We start from the raw sequence: 22,797 nt of genomic DNA, 5'->3' as shown, positions 1-22,797 counted from the left end.
GTTGTGAGTCAGAATGAGTCATCAGGTATCATCTTTATGGCTCAAGAAAAGGACACTCCCCTTTGTGTCCGTACAGCATATCTTCTTTTCATAAAACACATATTTGCAATATACCCCACTTGTTAATATTACCTAAATTGCATGACAGATTGCTTAAGGTACAGTTTGGTTCAAGTCACATGTTTCTACGAGCTTGGGTTCAGAAATGACAACATTTTGCGCTTTTAATGGGTTTTGCCATATTGGTTTTGCAACAAATCTTACACGGAGGTACACCCCCTCTCTGCGCATATTACAGTAAGTTTTCATTTTCCTAGAATAAACACTGTGCCTGCAATATTCATAATTACGGGGCTTGGCCTCAGAACATCCCACAGCGTCCAGCTTAGTCTCAAATTGTGAGTGCATTTTTCATATTAAGAATCTCCAAATTGTACATTTTTGTCCGCTTGGTATAATTAGTTATCAGTATTCTCATAAAACATATATTTGCTGGACTCTCTGAATCCACAGTTGTTTGTCTCCGCCCCTAGAAACTTGGCTTGACTCAGAGATCAGATGTCTTGCCTTCCCCCAGAGCAGTGTTGTTCAGGCACACCCAAATCAGCATATCCTATTCAGCTGAAAGAATCCTTTGTCTTGTTTCTCCAGCTGCAGGGAAATTCTCCTCCCTCTTAATCAACATGACCGTGTGATTTCCTGTGCTGTTGCTGTGAAGGCTAGGTGTGAAGGCTTCACATGAACAGCCAGCCTTTTGAAGTCTCAGCTAACTCAGGTTCCTGTTTAGCTTCAGAAATACAGGTCTCCTGTCAGAATTTAGATCGCTAGCACCGGTCAGTGTCAAGCACTGGTATTGCACCCATTTTCGACAGCTGCCTTACCAGTAAGCAATCCTCAAAATATACTTTGTTCAAATATGGATGCACTTCTGTGGAACTCAGATTCATGAAGATGCTTGCGGGAGAATGATGTTGACCCCCCAACAAGGAGGTGAGATCTTTTTAATTGTTTTGTGAGCCATGATTTTAGCAATTTTTGACATCAAGATAATGAATTCCCAACAGCTCTGGGTTGCTTTTGGCAATCAGTATTGCTATTCCCAAATGGTTTCAGGCTACTGTGTGTAGCCCAATGGTGGTTTTACGCAGTGACCTCCTGTGCTCACTAATATAGGCAAAAGTGGGTGGCAGCCTATTCTTCAGATTTTTACTGTGCATTTTTGGATGATTTCTGGCAAGCAGCATGCTTTCCGTTGGCCCTTCTGCTGTTTCTGCTACCAGTAATGCACAATGATTTTGCAGGGCTTGGATGAGTGGGTTCAAACATCCCACAAGAGTAGGAATGTATGATCTCATTCGGAGTTTGGCAGTAATTTGCCAGTAAATCAGCCAGATTACTGGTAAAATCGGTTACTGTTACCGCCACTCAGTGCTGTTGATTTAGCATGAGATTCCGAGTGGTGGTGTGGTGGTATTAGTCCCCTTTCCTTTTTTCGACTCCATAGGGTTTTGGTGGGTTTACTGCGAGCAGTAATTCGATCACAGCAAATCTGCATATGTTCGGCATTAACATGAAGGATTTACATCCAACAGAATGCTGGAGGTAAATCCTCCACTTCAAGAAAAATTGGCAATAATTCCATTACCGCCAAACAAAAGAACAGTAACGGAATGACTGCCATTTTTTGGCAGCACCGCCAGACTTGGAATAAAGTCCATGGTGCTTTAATTACAACACTGAAGTGCATCCAGCAGATTATTATTCATTGCTGCTAGCATAGGATATTGTGCACTGCTGAAACTGTAGTGCAGCACTGTGCTCCATTGCGCAGTAATAGAGTCCGGAGTCATGCATTTTGGTGCGGCTCAGGCGCAGGGATGTGTGTTTGTTCTCTGTTTGCAACACCATTGTGACTTCCCCGTCCTGACTGATGCCACTGGTGCTCCGTGTCAGGATATGTTCGGGTGGTCTGCCAAAGCCCTGCTTATACCACTGCAGGCTGTACTCTGACCCCTCGTAGCTGCAGTTTAACTGAACAGGACCCCCTTCAGCAGCAAACATATTTTCAGCCTGCAAGACTTTGTACTGCCCCAGAACACCTGTGAAAACAGAGAATATGTCCACTTAATACAAATCAAACCATGTGCCAAGACCCTCTTTTGCGAGCTCCTCCGGAAGCCTAAACATAGCTAGATATGTGTGTAGATATAGTCGATGAATAAAGGCCAGAGTTATACATGCCAGGATGCTAACATGCGATTGCAAGTTAAACACTGATCTTTGAAATAAGATCACTCGCTAAACTATCTAAGTGGCTAGTCCACTCTGACTACCTCAGAAATAGCATAGCAATGTACATTTTCATAGTACCTGGCAGTGTTGAAATGATGAGGGCGAGCACTGACATTTTGCAGGCTGGGGAATGAGGTTTTGTGGTGCTTGCATAACGTTTTGTAGCACTCCATGTTCTGCCCCCGCCCCCACAGTTCAGCACTAGTGGTGGTTTGTGGTAGACACAGAAATGATCCATCATGTCTCCTTCGGGCTCACTTGAGCTCAACAGGATGCAGACTCTCTTTCATATGCTGTGGGCCTCGACTTCGAGACAAAATATCTTGGCGGGTGGTGGGTTGTGATCTTGCCGTAAGAGTGTGTAGTGAAATACATGCCTTTTGTACTCCCCCAGTTACAAGGCATCACACCTTCCTAAAATTATTGTAAGGTCACTTAGATGTGCTCACAGCGCTGCTGTGAATGTGTCATCTCTTAGGGGTGATCAAAAGTTGCCCCGTGCACTGGGGGACTGGGTGGATTTTGGAAGTAATGGATAATAAAACTAAATAACTTAACTGTGCATGGAAGACCTAGCGCTGTTTTACAGGAACTGGTGCAAGAGCAAAAAGCACTAGGACACACATTTCCCTAATGCAAAAAACTATCTCAAAATGCATTTTTGCATGAAGGAAATATGTGCCCTAGTGCTATTCCTTGCATAAGTATGACGTTTGTGCTACGGCAATTTTTGTCACAGTGCCACCTGCTCTTGTGCAAAGTTTCTGTAATACTGTCACAGGGGTGGTATTGTAAAAACATTGCAGCTGTGCAAGTACAATTAACACTATGGCAAGGATGCTTCCAGTGCAAAAAATATATTCGTGCAGTGCATTTTTGACACGGGGCAAGGGGCAATGTTTTCCATAGTCTTTTGCCGGGATGCAAAAAGCATTAATGGCAATGAGTTGTTATTTATATAGCGCTTTTGCCAAAGGGCTAGCGCTGCACATATTTAATAATATGTTATTTATATAGCACCTTTATCCAAAGCGCTTTACAGAGCACATATTTACATACAATATCACCCAACCGAAATTGGTACTCATTTATCAACCTCGGAAAGATGAAAGACTGAGTTGGCGTTGCTGGGGTTCAAACCTGCGACCTGCAGATCATGCTCAGATCGCAGCAGCAAGCGCTCAACCCTCTGACCTATCGTACCAGAGATCCAATTACGTATAATTATCACCCAACCTAAGTTTTTACTCATGTATTGACCTCAGAAGGATGAGGGACTTAGTTGGCCTTAAAGGGATTCAAACCTGCGACCTGCAGATATCGCACAGATCGCAGCCGCAGGCACACAACCAGTTTATTGATCTTACCGGTAAAAGAAACTGTTTTGTGCACTAGGATCACTTTCTGCACTTGAACTGGTGCAATGTAAATTATTTGAAGGCGGAGCATATGCAGAAAGGACCAGGGCCTCTTCGTAGCAGCTTTGCATTGGTTATTTGTGCAATTGTGTATGCTATTTGCACTAGCGAAAAAACTGCTCTAATCCAAATAAATATTCTTTCAATGCATGTTTTGACCAGGGCAATTTCCTGTCCTAGCACTAATAAAGTTCCATATTAGAACTCGGGAAAACATTATCCTGGTGGTAAAATGCATTGATGGAATATGTTTTTTACACTAGGGCAATGTTATCCTAGTCCAACTACCATGCAAAATCCATTTGCATCAGTACGCAATTTCCGTAATGAGGCCCAAGTTATTAAATCCCGTGTGAAAGTGGAGAGTTCATGGGAGACCAGAGTGTGTGGAACACAGGATAGGAATGATACATGGTGGAAGGAAGGACACAGGCCCCTGAGAGATGTGGGATGTATTTACCCATGCATCCTAGCCCTACCTCAAAACTGTGCAGTACTGACATGAAAACATCATGATGGCCAGAGCTTCCCAGAAAATGCACAGGGAAATGCATGAAGAATAGGCTGCCACTCATTTTTGCCGATGTTATGGGCACAGAAGGACACTGCCTAAAACCACCATTGGACTACCCGCACAGTAGTCTGAAACCATTGGGAATGGCAATGCTGATTGCCAAATGCAACCTAGAATTGTGGGGAATTCATTTCTTAAATCCCAAAAATGGGTGCAGTACCAGTACTCCCCACTATCCAAAAGCCGGCGTTTTAAAACCACTCTGTTTCCCTGAGGCAAGTCAAAATGCCTATTTTCAAACATTGCAATATGTGCAAAATATTTACTGAACACCAGCAGACATTTGGCAGAATGGAGTTTTGTGTGCCTACAAAATCTGGGAAATGAAGATCATAAGACAAGGTTTATAACAAGACTGGCTGCGCTGTGGATTTCAGCAGTTTAAGTTGCACTGGATTGAAAGACACTAAAAAAAAAAAATCTAAATGTTTAAATTGACTGAGTGACCTACTTTTGAGTGTCACATAGGTTGCAATTGTTTAAATGTCATAGTTTTGCACTTAGAATCAGCATTCTAGCTGCATGTGTAAAATTGCAAGTTAATTTAAAAAGCAACAAATAACATGACAGTAGCTGAAAGTCTGGCTTAAGGAACTTGATTCTGCCTGGCAACTACCCCCATCAGCAGTGAAACTTGAGTCACCACTGTGTTCCCAGGCCAACCTTCCTTTTGCTGCCCCCACTGAGGATATGCCATCTATCTGATAACTGAATTACCTGGGCTCTGCAAGAGAGTGGACAAAGCCCTCTTCACTCAGGCAAAGGTTTTTATTACCGCAGTCGTAAAATGTAGCTTCCTCTTGGCAGGAGCTGGGAGGAGCACTGCCTGTGAGAGCAAGCTGGCTTGGCAGAAACTGGAAAGACTGGTTTCTATACCATGTGACCTGGGAAACCACACCCCTTTGGAGCCAGAACATAACTTTAAAAAGATGAATAACTCATAGAGCGGACATGTGAAAATTTTATAAATGATACCATAATTCTTGTGATTTTTCTGCCCACATTTTAAGAGGTTTTTCGACCCGGTGGCATGTTCAGGGGGGTTTTAGCGGAAAAATGGATATTACTCTAACTGTATGCATGTTAAAAATCTGAAACTTCTTCAGTTAATGTCCATACTCCCTGCACACATATATGTAAAGTTGGGTCAATGTCAGAAATTGAAAAATCAGTTAAAAAGTGAAATATGTGCCATTTCTGAATGCAAGCTCCCAGGAAGAGCAGAGTTTGAACAGGGTATACCTCCTGTAATGCATGATGGGTGCATATGATTTTAAAACAATATGTACCTCTGCAAATATGTATTTGTTTCAAATCTAGATTTGTGTGTAAATTGACAGGAGGAGTGGACTTTCTGCAGGCTGTAAAATGACATCACTCTGACTCACAGTTCATTCCCCAATCAAATGATAAATGGAAGTTTGACCAATTAGAAGCTGAGAGAGAGGTAGGGTCAGTGATGCTAGAACACACCCATATTCTAAACACATAAAAGCAGACAGTCAGGACAGATAGGGACTTTCCAAATCCATCTGCAGCGGGACGCTCTGCCGGAAAAATCCATACTTACCTCCATCAACCTCCAGAAAGCCAAACTAGAGACTTCAATCTATCCAGAACTAAGAGACCAGACCAGAGAGAAAGCAGTGCTGTACCCAGAGAGACCCAGACCAGCAGAGAGAGCTGACCCAGATCACTGTGAAGTGCAGAGACCAGAGGCGAATTTAAAACCCTGACCAGATCCGTGATGAGGCCCATTTCACTCAAGAATATAGTGTGAGTACCTAGAAAACTGTGCAGAACCAATCTCTTAGTTAAAATAATATAATTCAATCTATTTAATCTAAGTAGAACTGCCTCCTAACTGTCACCTGTCATTTGTAAAGCTGTCACCTGTCATTTCTAGTTGCAAGCTGCACTTGTCATTTTGAGCTTTTGAAATTTGCAAACCCAAAAACGACCTTTATTAAATCGCTCATATCTCCGCGACCGTTTGGGCTAGAGACTTGCAGTAACTTTCATTTGAAAGCTTAGAATCGTAGCTTTGAATCGCACCAAGAACCGCATCCCTACCCCTTATAGTTTTACCGCAATCGCGGAACACGCATCCGCGAATTTTACCGCGATTTGCAATTTCTTCACATGTAAAAACTGCTGCTGTTTGCTTTCCATTTGCCAGAAATTCGTTTAACCTGCTAACTATCCCTGCATCATTGCTAGTGTGAGCCTGGACTAATATTAACTAGATACCACTCACCCTGAACCTCTGAAAGGGAATTAAAAGCGTTTCCAGCATATTTCTCATTCATTGCCAGCACATATCAAAGCAATTTGGGCCTGTGATTTCAAAACTCCTATCTGTTTTCTGTTGTCTAAGCTTGCTGGATTGAACTGATTACATTGATTGCATTTCTGAGAACTGTGTGCTTTCCTCCCATTTCCTTGCATTGCATAAAGAGGGGGGGAGTGAATAGCCAGAGAAAAGTGATTACATTGTTTGGTTGAAATCATATTGAGTATTTTCTGTACTGCATTCATTGAATATTGCATCCACCTGAGCTTACATAAAGCATCCTCTACCACATTATACTCTTGTTCCTAATTACCCGTGTGCTACCTTATCCATTTCATCTCAACTCCTTAGTAATTATAAAGAAGTGTGCTAGTGCCAGATTATCTGTTGTCAATCTTTATCATATCAGATTAAGTGTGCTATTCAATTATTAATTTATTATAAAGTGTCATATATATATCTATTGTTTAAATCATCAAATAAACCCTTTTAACTTGCAAAACAGAACTACTTCTTGGCTCAGTGGGGTCAGGGGGATTCCAAGAGAGGGGTGTTATATAAGGGTAGTCATCCAGAACGCATGAACTGGACCTAAAGATATATCAATAAGGGTTTTCATTCAGTATTCCAGACTAGGCGTTGACTTAGCTGTAGTGTTGAATTGAATCCTCTTACAAATTGGGGGCTCGAGCCGGACGTTTGGGTTAGAATACCACTTGTGCAGCTTAATACAGTGTGCTAACTGACGGGATACATACATCCGGTCGGATCACCACGCTGCATTACGCTGTGAAGCATTCCTCAAAAGGGACACTCCAAGAAAAGTTCTGTTCTGCAAAAATAAAATACAAACTTCTGTAAGTCAGGACAGAGACCAATCTCTAGAATGACGACCTTAGTAGACATGAAAATAGCCAGAGAGCACCTCTTGCATAAGCTATTTGTGAGAGGTGAATGGACCGAACAGGGCCAGGATGTGTGGTTGCAGGCCATCACACAACAGGTCACTGAAACAGGGTCAGATATATATAGAGATCAGGGTCCCTTACATGTGGCCCTGAGTGAACTATATATGGCTCCTAAAGCCAAAGAGGAACACAATAAGATTGCCAGGATAGCAGCATACCTGTACCTATATATGGGAGACATGCAGGATAGATGTGCTGAAAGCCAAAATCTGGCAAATAGGCAACAGATGGCATTACAGAAGGCCCAATCTGATCTGGACTCTTCTGAGCAGAGGCTGCAGAGGAGCCAGGAGGCAGAAAATAATAGTAGGCAATATATCATTAAAATAAAAGAGGATATGGGCATCCTACAACAGGAAAAGACAGACCAGGATACCCGATTTCTGGCCCTGCAGAAGGAGCACCAAGACAGTTTGGACTCCTTACTGCAGAACCAGAAAAAGCTGGAGCAACAGATCAATTTCAACAGGGCATGCACAGAGCAGGTAGCCACCCTGCAAATCCAACTAGACAGAGAGAAAGAGGAGAGCAACAAACTAATTTTGAAAGACCTGGATACCCAGGCAGAGTTTGATCAGGAGCGCCAGAAAGCCGGCGCCTTCCAAAGGCAAAGGGACGACCTGGCGGCGCAGATGCAGGCTCTTAGTCAGGAAAGAGACGCCTTAGGCCAGGAAGTCTGCCATTTGAAAAGAAAAATTGAAGAAAATCACCTGGCCCTCCAGGGGCTGGGTGATCTCCAAAAAGAAAACCAGAACTTGGTAGAGCACACCAGAAGGGAGGAAGATGCTCTAGCAAGAAAGGAGCAGGCCAATAGGGACATGGCCCAGGAGGTAAACCTCCTGCAGCAAAGACTGGCCCAGTTCTCCAGGACCAATCAGGAAACACAGAGAGAGAATGAAGCTCTCTGCCAGCACAATGATAGGCTCCAACAGCAGGTAGCGATGCAGGAGAGACTGATAGAGTCGAGTAAGGCCTTAACTGAGGAACTGAAGGCACAAATGCAGGCTCTTGCATTGCAACAGGGAGCAGGGGCGGATAGAGATGAGGTTCGCTGGGAAATGGAAACTCCGGAGCATAACCTCAGGAGCCCTAGTACCAGAGGCCCTCATACCTCTCAGTCCCTGGACTCTGCCACCCCCATGTCCCCTGGCGCACATGAGCACAGGGCCACAGGGATGGCAGATTACTATCCAGCTAAGAGTATGGGGCTCATAGGCCAGTACCACTCAGGAATGGAGGGGTGGGCATCCGGGTATGGGCACCCAAGTACAGTACGGTTCAATGGGGAACCCCAGGAGAGTAGGCCCATTAAGGGCATCCTGAAAACCTCTGCCCAGTTAGGTCAGTGGAGGGGGTACCCATCAAATCCTGGCAGCAAGGAGGAATCTGAAGACTCCTCTGAACTGCGCAGGACACAGGAGACCAGGTCCCCACATTCTGCCAGCCATTCCCAGGCTTGCAGAATCCGGGAAAACCTGGAAGAACAGACGGGAACCTCTGGGAGCAGTGCCTCTGAGTCCGAGGAAGAATGGACAAGGGTTACCCGAACCAAAAAGGCCAATAAGGCAAAAAGGGCCTTGCTTAAGGACCCCTTAAAGCAGATTAAGGCGATCAGGAGCGTCATCACGCCTTACCATAAGAACGCTAAGTATTCTGTTTGGGAGCACTTAGAGTTGTTTGAACAAATGATGGAGACTTTCCATTTGAAGGACAGCCAAAGCTGCATTCAATATGTAAAGTGGACCTTCTCCCCGGAATACTCCAGTTTCTTTGCGGGGCTGGAGGACCAAAATCATTTAAGATGGTCCACCTATAAGGCGGCCATCCTGAAACATTTTTCTGTTCACAGAAATCCTCAAGAGGCTCGCAAGGCGGCCTACAATTTGCAATGTGGGGAGGATCAGGCCCCACGAGAATTTGTGCAGGAGTTAAAGCGTGCTTTTGCGCAAACCACCAGAAGGGTGCGCACAGATAGTAGAGAGTTTGTCAATACATTTTTCCATGCCTTGCCCAAATATATAATGACCCAGCTCGTGAGAGATTTTCATGAGAAAAGATCTTTAGACTGGGTCATTGAACAGGCTACCCGGATCTATGAGGTGCAGAAGCCCATAGAAAATAAAAGCAATGCCCAGAAAAACCCCAAAGCCAACAGCACCCCTGCTGCTGTCAAGGTGGCAGAGGTAAAGGTCACCCCCGTTTTGGATTTGGAGATGGGGGGGCCTAAAAACCTGCCTGCACCTAATAATGCTAGGCCCAGAAGGTCTTCGGGCCAGTCACAGACAGGGAGCCAAGGAGGCAGCCCCACAAATGGGGTCCCTCGCTCTCCTGATTATGTAAGTCCCCGTTACAAGGGAAATCGACCCATCCTGGGTTATGTGTGGACTCCTCCAGCCCAAGGGGGGGGATCCAGCCAAGCACCTAACCCAGGGAACTTCCCTCCAAACTTCCCACAGGAGGGCAGAAATTTACCAAACCCTGGGCAGAACTTTTTCCCCAGATATCCACCCGACTTTCAGCCCCAAAACCATCCATCCTTCTTTCCCCAATTCCCTGAGCCCAGACCACTGAATCCGGGAGAGGGGAGGCCAAGGGTGGAGGGGTACCCAAATCTTCCCAACCAGGGGTACTACCAAAGAAGGGACAGCTACCCTTCCCGGGATCAGCCCAGGGGAGAAAACAGGGCCCCGTATCAGCCTGAGCGGGTTTCCCAGTTAGAGCGCCAGGTTCAAAACATGGCGCGGGATCTGGGTCACATACTGAGGGCTCAGCAGAACCCTCAGATGGGCGTGCCGGCGCAGAACGCACCCAACTCTGGACCTGGTGCTCCAGAACAATGACGGGGGCAGCACCCCGATAACTCACCGGTTCCCAGGGAGGAGGCACAAAGGGAAGGGGGGTGTAAAGCCTTGGAGGAAGCTTCCTTCCTCACTTGTAAACAGCCCCTGGATACCCAGGAACCGGAAACAAAATCTCTTGCCCCTGAAAGTCTGCCTCCTAAGGAGCAGAGGGGGGGTAGGAGAAACAAAAGACCCAAACAGACTCAGTTTGAGGAGGAGGTACAGATCTTCCAATTTGAGGGAGAGGGATCCTCAGAGGATCCTGGGAAAAGGATCTTCTCCTTCAGAGAGGGGGGAACTCCTCCCAAAGAAAAATGGGTCCCTAGGGATGCAAATCCAGACTGGGGAGATGTGGAGACTGAGCTACCGCCGCCCACCATCTCATCCCAGAACCAACATCAAGAAAATCCCCTGGTTCGAACCCATCCTGGGGACTGCCTCCAAAAAGGGGGGGGCGGCCCAGAACTGGAGCCAGGGGAACCCACAATGGCTCTGATCTCCAGTTGCCAACTTTTTCTTTCAGATTCCCAAGGCTCTCCACAGAATTCTGCCCAAAATTCTTTTCTCGCGATGTCCAAAACCAGAAAATTAGCCCACCAGTTGTCCAAAAATGTGCATTATCTGTGCCCCCTTGAGGAGAAGGAGGGAAGATATTATGCCCCGGTACAAGTACAGGGGCAGGGTACAATCTCGGCACTGGTGGACACTGGATCTCAAGCTACCCTTCTGTCCAGAAGGGCCTTTGACGAACTGAATGCAGGAAGGGGAGAGAATTACCAAATTCCTCTCACCTCTCTTCCGGGACAACTACAGAACTTTGACGGGAAGGAAATTCCCGTTGAGGGGACTGCAGACTTGGACATTAAAATTGGGCGACATAAGTTGAAACACCCGGTCATAGTTGTGACCCCAGAGGGCACCCCTTGTTTACTAGGGAATGACCTCCTGAGAAGGTTGTCACCCCTAATAGATTGTGTAAACAAGGTCCTCTGGACCCAGACTAGCCGACCAATAAAATTAAAACAGAGTGTCAACCATGTTAGTTTAAACGGCACATGCCACATGGTTGAACAAAAATCTGACCAAGTAGAATTTCACTTCCAGAATAGCCAAATTCCAGACGTGACAGTAATAGCAGTAGGACAACAGACTGGTGATGGGGGGTCCTCTCTATTTCTGAAAATCAACCTTCCTTCCAGTTTAAGGTGGTATTCCACGCTGGAAGGAAACACTCTGAAATTCTATACCAATCCACAATCTGAAACTCCCACTCCTATAGTCCAGAAAGATGTGAAATCAGCTCAGAGCCTGGCTGATATTCAGCAAATTGGAGAGCAGTTGTTCATCCCTGTTCAGTTAAATGATGGGAAGGACTCTGTTCTCGCTCGAGTGTGTGTGAACAACGGTAAGAGCTTCATCAGCGAAGCCATGTTCCGCCAACTCCCAAAAGATCCAGCCATTCCCACCTTCAAACTGATAGACAAATGGGAAATGGACCTGGAAGCACCTAATTCCAAACATCTCCTGCCAAGCAGGTGTATGCTCAAAATCTCCATTGGCAACAAGAGCATAGTCCACAATTGTTGGGTCGTGCGAGACGTCCCTGCCGCCTTTTACTTAGGCAGTGACATTCTCAATCGCTTTGCCATTAGTTTGGACCTAATAAACTTCAAAGCTTGGTCCCGATTAGCGGATAATCCCATGGGCTTTGATGATCCAGAAAAAGCATTTAGGTCAGCTCAATTGCTACCTTATGCAGTTGAAATTCAGATCAAAGAGGAAGTCACCATCCCAGAAAGGACCCGACAATTCTCCCTGGAAGTGAAAGTTAAAAGAGGACAATATTTGCAAAACCCTGATGCTTACATACATCTAAATGCTTCTTTCCAACAGCAAGGGTTGGGGGTAAACCCAACACCATTAGTCAACATAGAACATGACACCATTCCAATAGAGGTGGATAACAGCGACTTAAAGAGTATTACTCTAGCCGCAGGCACCATTATTGGAATGGCGGTTGATGACCGACATTTCTCCATTGATCTTGTAAATGAACTGTTGGGACCAATCCCCAAGGACTGTGTTGACAGTGACAGTGAGGACAATACAACACCAGACAGGATTTTTACCCGGCATGGGGGGAACTTCCTGGTGTACACTTCCTGCCCCTATGGTAAGGAAGATGTGACGTGTGACTTCAGGAGGGATGAGGTGATTTTCCAGGTCCATGAGGGCTGCCTTTCCCACCTGAAGCCTCCGGTCCAAATCAGCACTCTAACCAGGGACTTCTCCACCCAGCTGGAGGAGGCCGCTGAAATAGCCAAACCAGAAGTCTTTCCAGGCTTCAGGCAGATGGTGGAAGAGAGAGTCAACCTAGCTGATGCCTGTGTGACTCTGGAACAAAAGCAAAAGTTGAAACAAGTTTTCTTGGATTTCCAAGATCTCTTTGCGGTAGACTCATATGACTGTGGTCGCACTGACATCCACACAACAACAATCCCCACGGACCCTGGCATGACTCCTGTGTTTGTGAAGCAATATCGCTTGCCTCTCGCATCAATGGAGTCCCTTACTGAAATAATTAAGAACCTTGAGTCCCGGGGAATAATCCGTCCAGTCCACAGCACCTTCAATAATCCGGTGCTGGGAATATTGAAGCCAAACGGCCAGTGGAGACTCTGCGCTGACCTCAGGGAGCTCAACAAACGGGTCCATACTTCCCGATGGCCTCTGCCCTACATTGACCAAGGTCTGGCCCAGATTCAGGGGTCACAGGTATTCACTGCAATAGACCTGACCAATGGATACTGGACCGTGCCTGTCAGTAGGGAGGACCAATACAAGCTGGCTTTTACCTTTGGGGGCCAGCAGTACACATGGACCCGGACTCCCTTCGGATACCTCAACTCCGGCAATGAATTCAACATTTTTCTACACAAGGCCATGCCCGACTTGGGTGCAAGGGGTAACCTGGCTTATGTAGATGATGTCCTCATCAAAAGTTCATCTGTGGAGGAACACATAGCGGAGATCCGTTATGTTCTGACACAGTTGAGGGCCGCCGGAGCAAAACTTTCCTTTCAGAAAGCACAGTGGTGTAGAACCCGTGTTAATTTCTTGGGGCATGAGATTACTCCTCAGGGTCTTTGTCCCCAGGAAAAGAAAGTGGAAGCACTTCAGAAACTGAAAGACCCCACAACTCTGCGGGAACTAAGGAGCCTCCTTGGACTGACTAATTACAGCAGAAAGTTCATTGAGGGCTACGCAGAGATCACCAGACCCCTGATTCATCTCCTGAAGGGGGGGGTCAAGTGGGAATGGGGTCCAGAACAAGCCGAGGCAGTAAGACAACTCAAAAGAAGCCTCTCACAAGCGCCTTGCCTAGCTTACCCTGTCAGAAACAAGGAGTTCTTCCTGGAGACAGGGTTCTCTAATACGTGCTTGACGGCAGTATTATACCAAAAGCATGACAAGGTCAATAAAGTAATCTCCTATGCGAGCAAAACTTTATCCTCTGTGGAGGAAAAATTCAACGATTGTGAGAAGGCACTCCTGGCGACGGTGTGGGCATTGAAGAATTACCGCCCGTTTATCCAGGGGGAGCACATCATAGTGGAGACTCCACACCAGCCTCTGCAATATCTCCAAAGTGACAGAATCCGGGCCGGAAATGTGAGTAATTCCCGAATTACTTCCTGGATTCTGTCAATGCAAGGCTTTCCTGTGGAGGTCAGATATGGCCAAAACAAGAAGAGTCCCCTCGCGCAAGGTCTGGCTGACTTGCATGATTGTGCCAGAGAAAACTGTCTCGAGGACGAAAGTCTAAAAATAAAGGACAACATGGAGGCATACCTTAATTCCCCCCACAAAGTCTTTGAAGAAGACAAGTGTGAGGGAATGCCCACTGTCTATGTGGATGGATGCTCTTACCATGTTGACAACAACGGGGAGAAAGAACTGGTGGCCGGCGTAGGGAATGCATGGGTGAATGAGTCCCCAGAACCCTCCGCTGGATACAAAATTGGTCCCCGAAGTAGTCAGGTGGCAGAATTGATGGCTGTGCATCATGCCATCCTCACTGCTGTCCAGCATCAACTCCACGAACTGGTCATAATCACAGATTCGGATTATGTACGGAACGGGTTCGTGGAGCACCTGGTTAATTGGAAAACCAGAGGCATGTTATGTGCTAACAACAAACCCTTGAAACATGGGAAGTTGATCCAAAACATTGATGATCTGGTCACCTCGAACGAGATGACCATCTATTGGAAGAAGATCAAGGGTCATTCCAAAGTAGAGGGACCAGACAAAACTGGAAATGACTTAGCTGATCAGTTGGCCAAGACCGGGGCCATCCAAGGGGATCTAATTGAGATTGAGTCCCTGTTGGGGGAAATCCAGGTCACTGCCATCACTAGGTCCCAGACAAATGCTCACAACGACCTTTCAATTGCACAATGGAGTAAGGAGACCCCTGATGCTGATTTGATTACGGCTCAGAAGGGGGATCCAATTATTGGTAAATTTTACCAGCACCTTGAGGACCCTGAGAACTTTCCCCTGACGGATACCGATTACATTGGGAAAGAGGACCTAAGAGTGTTGATGAAATGTCCAAAAATGTTCCGAATCCAAGACGGTTTGCTGGTAAGGAAATCCAAAGCTGGCCACGATCAGTGGGTGGTTCCTACCTCATTCCGAAGCCTGATGTTAGGTCACGCCCATGATGCGGCCACCGCCGGTCATAGGGGGTTTCACACAACACTGGAAATCTTAAGAGAGGTTGCATACTGGCCACACATGGGCCAGGACCTCAACCAATATTTGAAGGGTTGTCTTGTGTGTGCACAATTTCAGCCGACATCCCTCACACACCGGGCGCCTTTACAAAAGAGGGGGCTGACCCTGCCATGGTCAGATTTACAAATCGACTTCGTAGGCCCCGTGATTCGCTCGGCTAGGGGGAATAAGTACATGTTGACTGTGACATGCTTGTTTACCAAGTGGGTGGAATGTCTCCCAGCCCCAAATTGCAAGGCAGAAACTGCAGCTGCCTTGATGATTAACCACATCTTTTCCCGTTTTGGTCTACCTCAAAGGATTGAGTCAGACAGAGGTAGCCACTTCACCAGTGAAGTAATGACAAAGATGTGGGAGATACTGGGGGTCAAGAGAAAGCTGCATATTGCTTATAGACCAGCTTCTTCTGGGGCAGTAGAGAGATATAACCGGACAATTGTGAGCATATTAAAGAAGTTTGTGGCAGATTCTGGGCCAAGTTGGGATATCCGATTACCTCTGGTCCTAATGGCTATCAGATCTACCCCTTCATCTGCAACCAAAATGTCACCATTTGAGTTGATGACTGGGCGCAAGATGGTGCTTCCGCAGCATTTGCTCTACAGGACCCAAGAGCAGACACTGATAAATGCCTCCACTACTCATGAGTATGTAGAGAATTTAAGGAAACACCTCCAACATGCTTTTGCTTATGCTCAGCGGAATCTAGAAAGATCGGCTGATAGCATGAAGACCCACTATGACCTGAAGACTTCCAGGAAGGAATATCAGGTGGGGGACCGGGTCTATCTATACAACTTCCAAAGGAACCAGGCCAAGCAGCGCAAATTTTTGCCTACATGGAAGGGACCCTTTGAGATCGTCGATAAGATCTCCCCTGTGGCCTACAAGATCCGCATCCCCAAAGGCGGTTCGGCAGAGGGGGAAGACAAGTGGGTCCACATAAACCAGTTGAAATGTTGCCATCCCAGGCACACTCTGCAACAACTGGAGGAATCCTCTGGAATCCTAGCGGGTACTGTCTCAGACTAATTCAGTTCCAATCATAAAACATACCACATCTAGTCTCTAAAATATTGTGATTTGCATGAAACTGTCTCTTAGTTATACTGTTTTTTTTTCAAAATAAGAATGTAATGTTTCGTGATGATGAAATGCATATGCTGCCCCACTATCTCAACGATGGTGGAAAAACGTCTATGAATAGGTATTGCCGCTCTTCCTTTGTCATCCTAGGAGAAAGAAAACCTGAAGACGGGCCAAGGAGGATGATACGGAGACCGGGAACGAAGATCCAATGGGCCCAGTGGACCGCCCAATATTCCCATCAGGACCGGCGAGGAGAACTGATCGATCAGTACCGGATGGAGGAAAAGATGCTGAACTGTGCCATCTATTGGAAGAAGATGAGGAAACATCCCAGATCTTGCGAGTCCCATCAGTGAAACAGAATGGCCATCGCAAGAGGGGGGCTTGTGGGATGTATTTACCCATGCATCCTACCCCTACCTCAAAACTGTGCAGTACTGACATGAAAACATCATGATGGCCAGAGCTTCCCAGAAAATGCACAGGGAAATGCATGAAGAATAGGCTGCCACTCATTTTTGCCGATGTTATGGGCACAGAAGGACACTGCCTAAAACCACCATTGGACTACCCGCACAGTAGTCTGAAACCATTGGGAATGGCAATGCTGATTGCCAAATGCAACCTAGAATTGTGGGGAATTCATTTCTTAAATCCCAAAAATGGGTGCAGTACCAGTACTCACCACTATCCAAAAGCCGGCGTTTTAAAACCACTCTGTTTCCCTGAAGGCAAGTCAAAATGCCTATTTTCAAACATTGCAATATGTGCAAAATATTTACTGAACACCAGCAGACATTTGGCAGAATGGAGTTTTGTGTGCCTACAAAATCTGGGAAATGAAGATCATAAGACAAGGTTTATAACAAGACTGGCTGCGCTGTGGATTTCAGCAGTTTAAGTTGCACTGGATTGAAAGACACTAAAAAAAAAAAATCTAAATGTTTAAATTGACTGAGTGACCTACTTTTGAGTGTCACATAGGTTGCAATTGTTTAAATGTCATAGTTTTGCACTTAGAATCAGCATTCTAGCTGCATGTGTAAAATTGCAAGTTAATTTAAAAAGCAACAAATAACATGACAGTAGCTGAAAGTCTGGCTTAAGGAACTTGATTCTGCCTGGCAACTACCCCCATCAGCAGTGAAACTTGAGTCACCACTGTGTTCCCAGGCCAACCTTCCTTTTGCTGCCCCCACTGAGGATATGCCATCTATCTGATAACTGAATTACCTGGGCTCTGCAAGAGAGTGGACAAAGCCCTCTTCACTCAGGCAAAGGTTTTTATTACCGCAGTCGTAAAATGTAGCTTCCTCTTGGCAGGAGCTGGGAGGAGCACTGCCTGTGAGAGCAAGCTGGCTTGGCAGAAACTGGAAAGACTGGTTTCTATACCATGTGACCTGGGAAACCACACCCCTTTGGAGCCAGAACATAACTTTAAAAAGATGAATAACTCATAGAGCGGACATGTGAAAATTTTATAAATGATACCATAATTCTTGTGATTTTTCTGCCCACATTTTAAGAGGTTTTTCAACCCGGTGGCATGTTCAGGGGGGTTTTAGCGGAAAAATGGATATTACTCTAACTGTATGCATGTTAAAAATCTGAAACTTCTTCAGTTAATGTCCATACTCCCTGCACACATATATGTAAAGTTGGGTCAATGTCAGAAATTGAAAAATCAGTTAAAAAGTGAAATATGTGCCATTTCTGAATGCAAGCTCCCAGGAAGAGCAGAGTTTGAACAGGGTATACCTCCTGTAATGCATGATGGGTGCATATGATTTTAAAACAATATGTACCTCTGCAAATATGTATTTGTTTCAAATCTAGATTTGTGTGTAAATTGACAGGAGGAGTGGACTTTCTGCAGGCTGTAAAATGACATCACTCTGACTCACAGTTCATTCCCCAATCAAATGATAAATGGAAGTTTGACCAATTAGAAGCTGAGAGAGAGGTAGGGTCAGTGATGCTAGAACACACCCATATTCTAAACACATAAAAGCAGACAGTCAGGACAGATAGGGACTTTCCAAATCCATCTGCAGCGGGACGCTCTGCCGGAAAAATCCATACTTACCTCCATCAACCTCCAGAAAGCCAAACTAGAGACTTCAATCTATCCAGAACTAAGAGACCAGACCAGAGAGAAAGCAGTGCTGTACCCAGAGAGACCCAGACCAGCAGAGAGAGCTGACCCAGATCACTGTGAAGTGCAGAGACCAGAGGCGAATTTAAAACCCTGACCAGATCCGTGATGAGGCCCATTTCACTCAAGAATATAGTGTGAGTACCTAGAAAACTGTGCAGAACCAATCTCTTAGTTAAAATAATATAATTCAATCTATTTAATCTAAGTAGAACTGCCTCCTAACTGTCACCTGTCATTTGTAAAGCTGTCACCTGTCATTTCTAGTTGCAAGCTGCACTTGTCATTTTGAGCTTTTGAAATTTGCAAACCCAAAAACGACCTTTATTAAATCGCTCATATCTCCGCGACCGTTTGGGCTAGAGACTTGCAGTAACTTTCATTTGAAAGCTTAGAATCGTAGCTTTGAATCGCACCAAGAACCGCATCCCTACCCCTTATAGTTTTACCGCAATCGCGGAACACGCATCCGCGAATTTTACCGCGATTTGCAATTTCTTCACATGTAAAAACTGCTGCTGTTTGCTTTCCATTTGCCAGAAATTCGTTTAACCTGCTAACTATCCCTGCATCATTGCTAGTGTGAGCCTGGACTAATATTAACTAGATACCACTCACCCTGAACCTCTGAAAGGGAATTAAAAGCGTTTCCAGCATATTTCTCATTCATTGCCAGCACATATCAAAGCAATTTGGGCCTGTGATTTCAAAACTCCTATCTGTTTTCTGTTGTCTAAGCTTGCTGGATTGAACTGATTACATTGATTGCATTTCTGAGAACTGTGTGCTTTCCTCCCATTTCCTTGCATTGCATAAAGAGGGGGGGAGTGAATAGCCAGAGAAAAGTGATTACATTGTTTGGTTGAAATCATATTGAGTATTTTCTGTACTGCATTCATTGAATATTGCATCCACCTGAGCTTACATAAAGCATCCTCTACCACATTATACTCTTGTTCCTAATTACCCGTGTGCTACCTTATCCATTTCATCTCAACTCCTTAGTAATTATAAAGAAGTGTGCTAGTGCCAGATTCTCTGTTGTCAATCTTTATCATATCAGATTAAGTGTGCTATTCAATTATTAATTTATTATAAAGTGTCATATATATATCTATTGTTTAAATCATCAAATAAACCCTTTTAACTTGCAAAACAGAACTACTTCTTGGCTCAGTGGGGTCAGGGGGATTCCAAGAGAGGGGTGTTATATAAGGGTAGTCATCCAGAACGCATGAACTGGACCTAAAGATATATCAATAAGGGTTTTCATTCAGTATTCCAGACTAGGCGTTGACTTAGCTGTAGTGTTGAATTGAATCCTCTTACAGAGAGAACAGGTAATACTAATGCAGGAGCAACCAAGTGTCAGACTGTTTCTCAAGGCCGAGTGGAAGATAGTTTGACTGACATGTATAGGTAGTACTGATCGGTGGTTTTCTACTGTGTCGGAAATGGGGTCCCAGGATCCCACAGCATCCTTGTCTCACCTTTCACAGACATGGCCCAGAGTAGTTTAGTACTAATCAGCATGTGTTGGACAGCACAACACACAAGGTATTATGATTATTCTCAGATGCAATAAATATCAATTATCAGCCAGAGGTATTTACATATATAAAAAAACTTGCTCTTTAATCACTTAACGAAGACCTTAAAATTCATCAGGTAATGTAAAAAATAAATAAAAAAGAGAAATATCGTCAAGTATGACAACATAACACAGTGTCAGAAGCTCGTTTCCGGCTTTTGGACAAAACTATTTTTAAAACCTTCATAACCATAGAGTTGTTCTTGATTTAGAGGGCCTATGGCAGAAGACCATGCAGGCTCATTATGAGTCTGGTGGTATATGGTAAATGATGCCACTTTTAGCATACCGCTGAATCAGAAGTCGTTTCTAATTCCGCCAGCAGAATTAGCGCCAGAGGAAATAACGCCAACATGTGATGACATGATCCCCGGTGGAATCATAGTCAAGATACAAAATGGTATTTCTGCTGTATTACAAGTTGAAATACCACCAAAAATGGGTGGTAATCCCACCAAAAACACAGTGCAGTTACCTCCACCTGGTAGGAGGAGGTCAATGAATACAGCTGAATATAATTAGGCCACAGGTGCACCCAATCCACTCAGGAAGCGGACATAAGGCCCACACCTGCCTCAAACACACTTTCCATCACCATGTTGCCACTAGCTGTTGCGAATTTGGACATGCAGCTGTTCCTGCTCCGCATTGAGCTGCACAGGCTGGAAGAGCAGCACGGGGTACAGGGAGCAGAGAGGAAGAGACGCAATGCAATGCAAGGCAAGCACATATAACCCGTGTCAGGCCCTCACCCTGGACCTTGACTGACAACCAGCTAATAACCCTGTACCAGCTGAAAATGGAGATCATTACTGAGCTGTTCATCCTGACTCAGAATGACAGAGAGCAGTATCAACATAAGATCAGCCTTACCAAAGCTGCTGAAGTTTGTGTTGATCCTACATTTCTTGGCAACTTGCAACTTCCAGCACACTGTGGGCATACTCCATGGCATTTTCCACACTGCATTTTCTAATGTGCTTGTGCAGGTGGTGGAAGCTCTCTTGTGCCATATCTCCTGGGACATCTTCCTGCCCACCACCCGGCACAGGAGAATGCCATGAAGGCATTTTTTGTATGCAGAAGCCCACATGCCCAACTGATTGCTGCTCTGCACTGCCCCGATGTGGCGTTGGTGGCCCCCCAGGCATCTGAAGAGGTATACCACAACATAATGCAAGATTGCTCCCTGTATGTGCAGGTCACCTGCAATCCTGACCTCCTCCTTACACACTGCTGTGTTCACTGCCTGAGTTCCACCCACAATGCCATGGTCCTGCAGAACAGCACACTGACTGGGTACATGGAGAGGCAAAGAGGGCAATGGACATGGATACTGTGTGAATACAAGTGCCATAGCACACACTGATCTTGCAGCACCAGTGAAATGCCATGTGAAGGGGGAGACATTACCACAACTGAACAATGGATGCCCTTTCAAGTCCCTGTACATGTAGGACCTGCCCTCTCACCCCTATGACCCGTGAACTTGTGCAAGGCCCTGATCAATAAATGGAAGCGGCCATCGTGAAACAGGTACCCTCTTGTTCAATTCTCTTGAGTCTGCACACAAACGCCATTGGCCATTGGGTTTTAGCACACCAAATATGGGAGTATGTGATGCACTATGAATATGCCTAATGATTCCTCTAGATTCAAAATGTTTGATCATTTCAGCCAGTGACTCCAGACATGCCAGGGGAAACCTATATTTCCGCACAAATACTGGCTCCCACCCATGTCCTTCTGGTAGTGTGGCAACATGCAAATCGGTCAGCCCACAGTCGTAGGCATCTTTGGCAAAAACCTGTTTGAACTCAATAAACATTTTCCTCAATTGGTCTTTTTCTTCTTCATTTGTGCAAGAATCTGCAGCTTGAATCTGCTCCTCTATCATTTTAGAAAACTCTGGGAAGTCCTCCAAAGAAGGAACCTCTGTACTTTCCTCTAACCATGTGGCAGTGTCTCTTTGGAGAGACGCTACCCTCAAATGTTTTGGAATATCAACCTCCACTTCAATATGCTGCTATTCTCTTTGAGAATCCCCTAATTTGAATAGTACACAATCATCCTGATGACAGCATAACATTTCACTTGGCTCATAAGGGTACCTAGACTGAACTTTAAAGATTCCCTTTGGCTTAGAATCCAATGATTCTGGTAATTCATCATGTGCAGTCACCTAGCTTTCAGGAATGTTCCCTATCACTGAGTTACTGAAATCAGCAGTATAGGAAGACCCTTGCACTGCCATTCCTAATGTTGTATTTTCTTCCAAATGAATGTCTCGACCCTGTTTATTGTCCACCAGGATTTGATTGGATCCATCCGCAATCCCTTTAAATAATGTATATTTGCATTCAAATTCTTGCTGCTTTATGGATTAATTTAGGAACACAAATGCATCAGAATCACATATGGCATCATTTAGGCACAATGATTTGTCTTCAAATGTGGGTGCAGCTCCACCCTATCTGGACCAGACCTTTTGATTTAGAAAATATAACACCATACACATTCTGTGCATGATGTCCTTTCCCAAATAGATTTTTTTTTGTGTTCCGCTCACGATCCACACATTGGGCCTCATTACGACCCAGGCGGTAAGTTACCGCCTGGGTCGTACCTTTACCACCATGGCGTAAACTACTTTTACGCCATGGTGGTTGGCGGACTTACCGCCCCATTCCGAGGTTGGCGGGGCGGTAAGTCCCCAATCCCCATTTACCCTTCCCCATTCCCATTTTTGCCCCATAGGGCAATGGGAGTGGGGA

General features: G+C 45.3%; 1 gene segment (V, D, J or C); it reads right to left on the bottom strand.

The window, feature by feature from the left end:
- Window positions 1–1,758: 1,758 nt before the first annotated feature.
- Window positions 1,759–21,920, bottom strand: LOC138520322 (T cell receptor alpha variable 17-like). The segment is given in 2 exon segments: window positions 1,759–2,099; window positions 21,806–21,920. Coding segments are annotated over 2 exon segments (456 nt in total).
- Window positions 21,921–22,797: the final 877 nt, after the last annotated feature.

The sequence above is a fragment of the Ambystoma mexicanum genome, chromosome 13 (assembly GCF_040938575.1).
Source record: "Ambystoma mexicanum isolate Mex_15411 chromosome 13, UKY_AmexF1_1, whole genome shotgun sequence".
Lineage (NCBI taxonomy): Eukaryota > Metazoa > Chordata > Amphibia > Caudata > Ambystomatidae > Ambystoma > Ambystoma mexicanum.
This window is presented reverse-complemented; position numbering and strand designations above follow the sequence as displayed.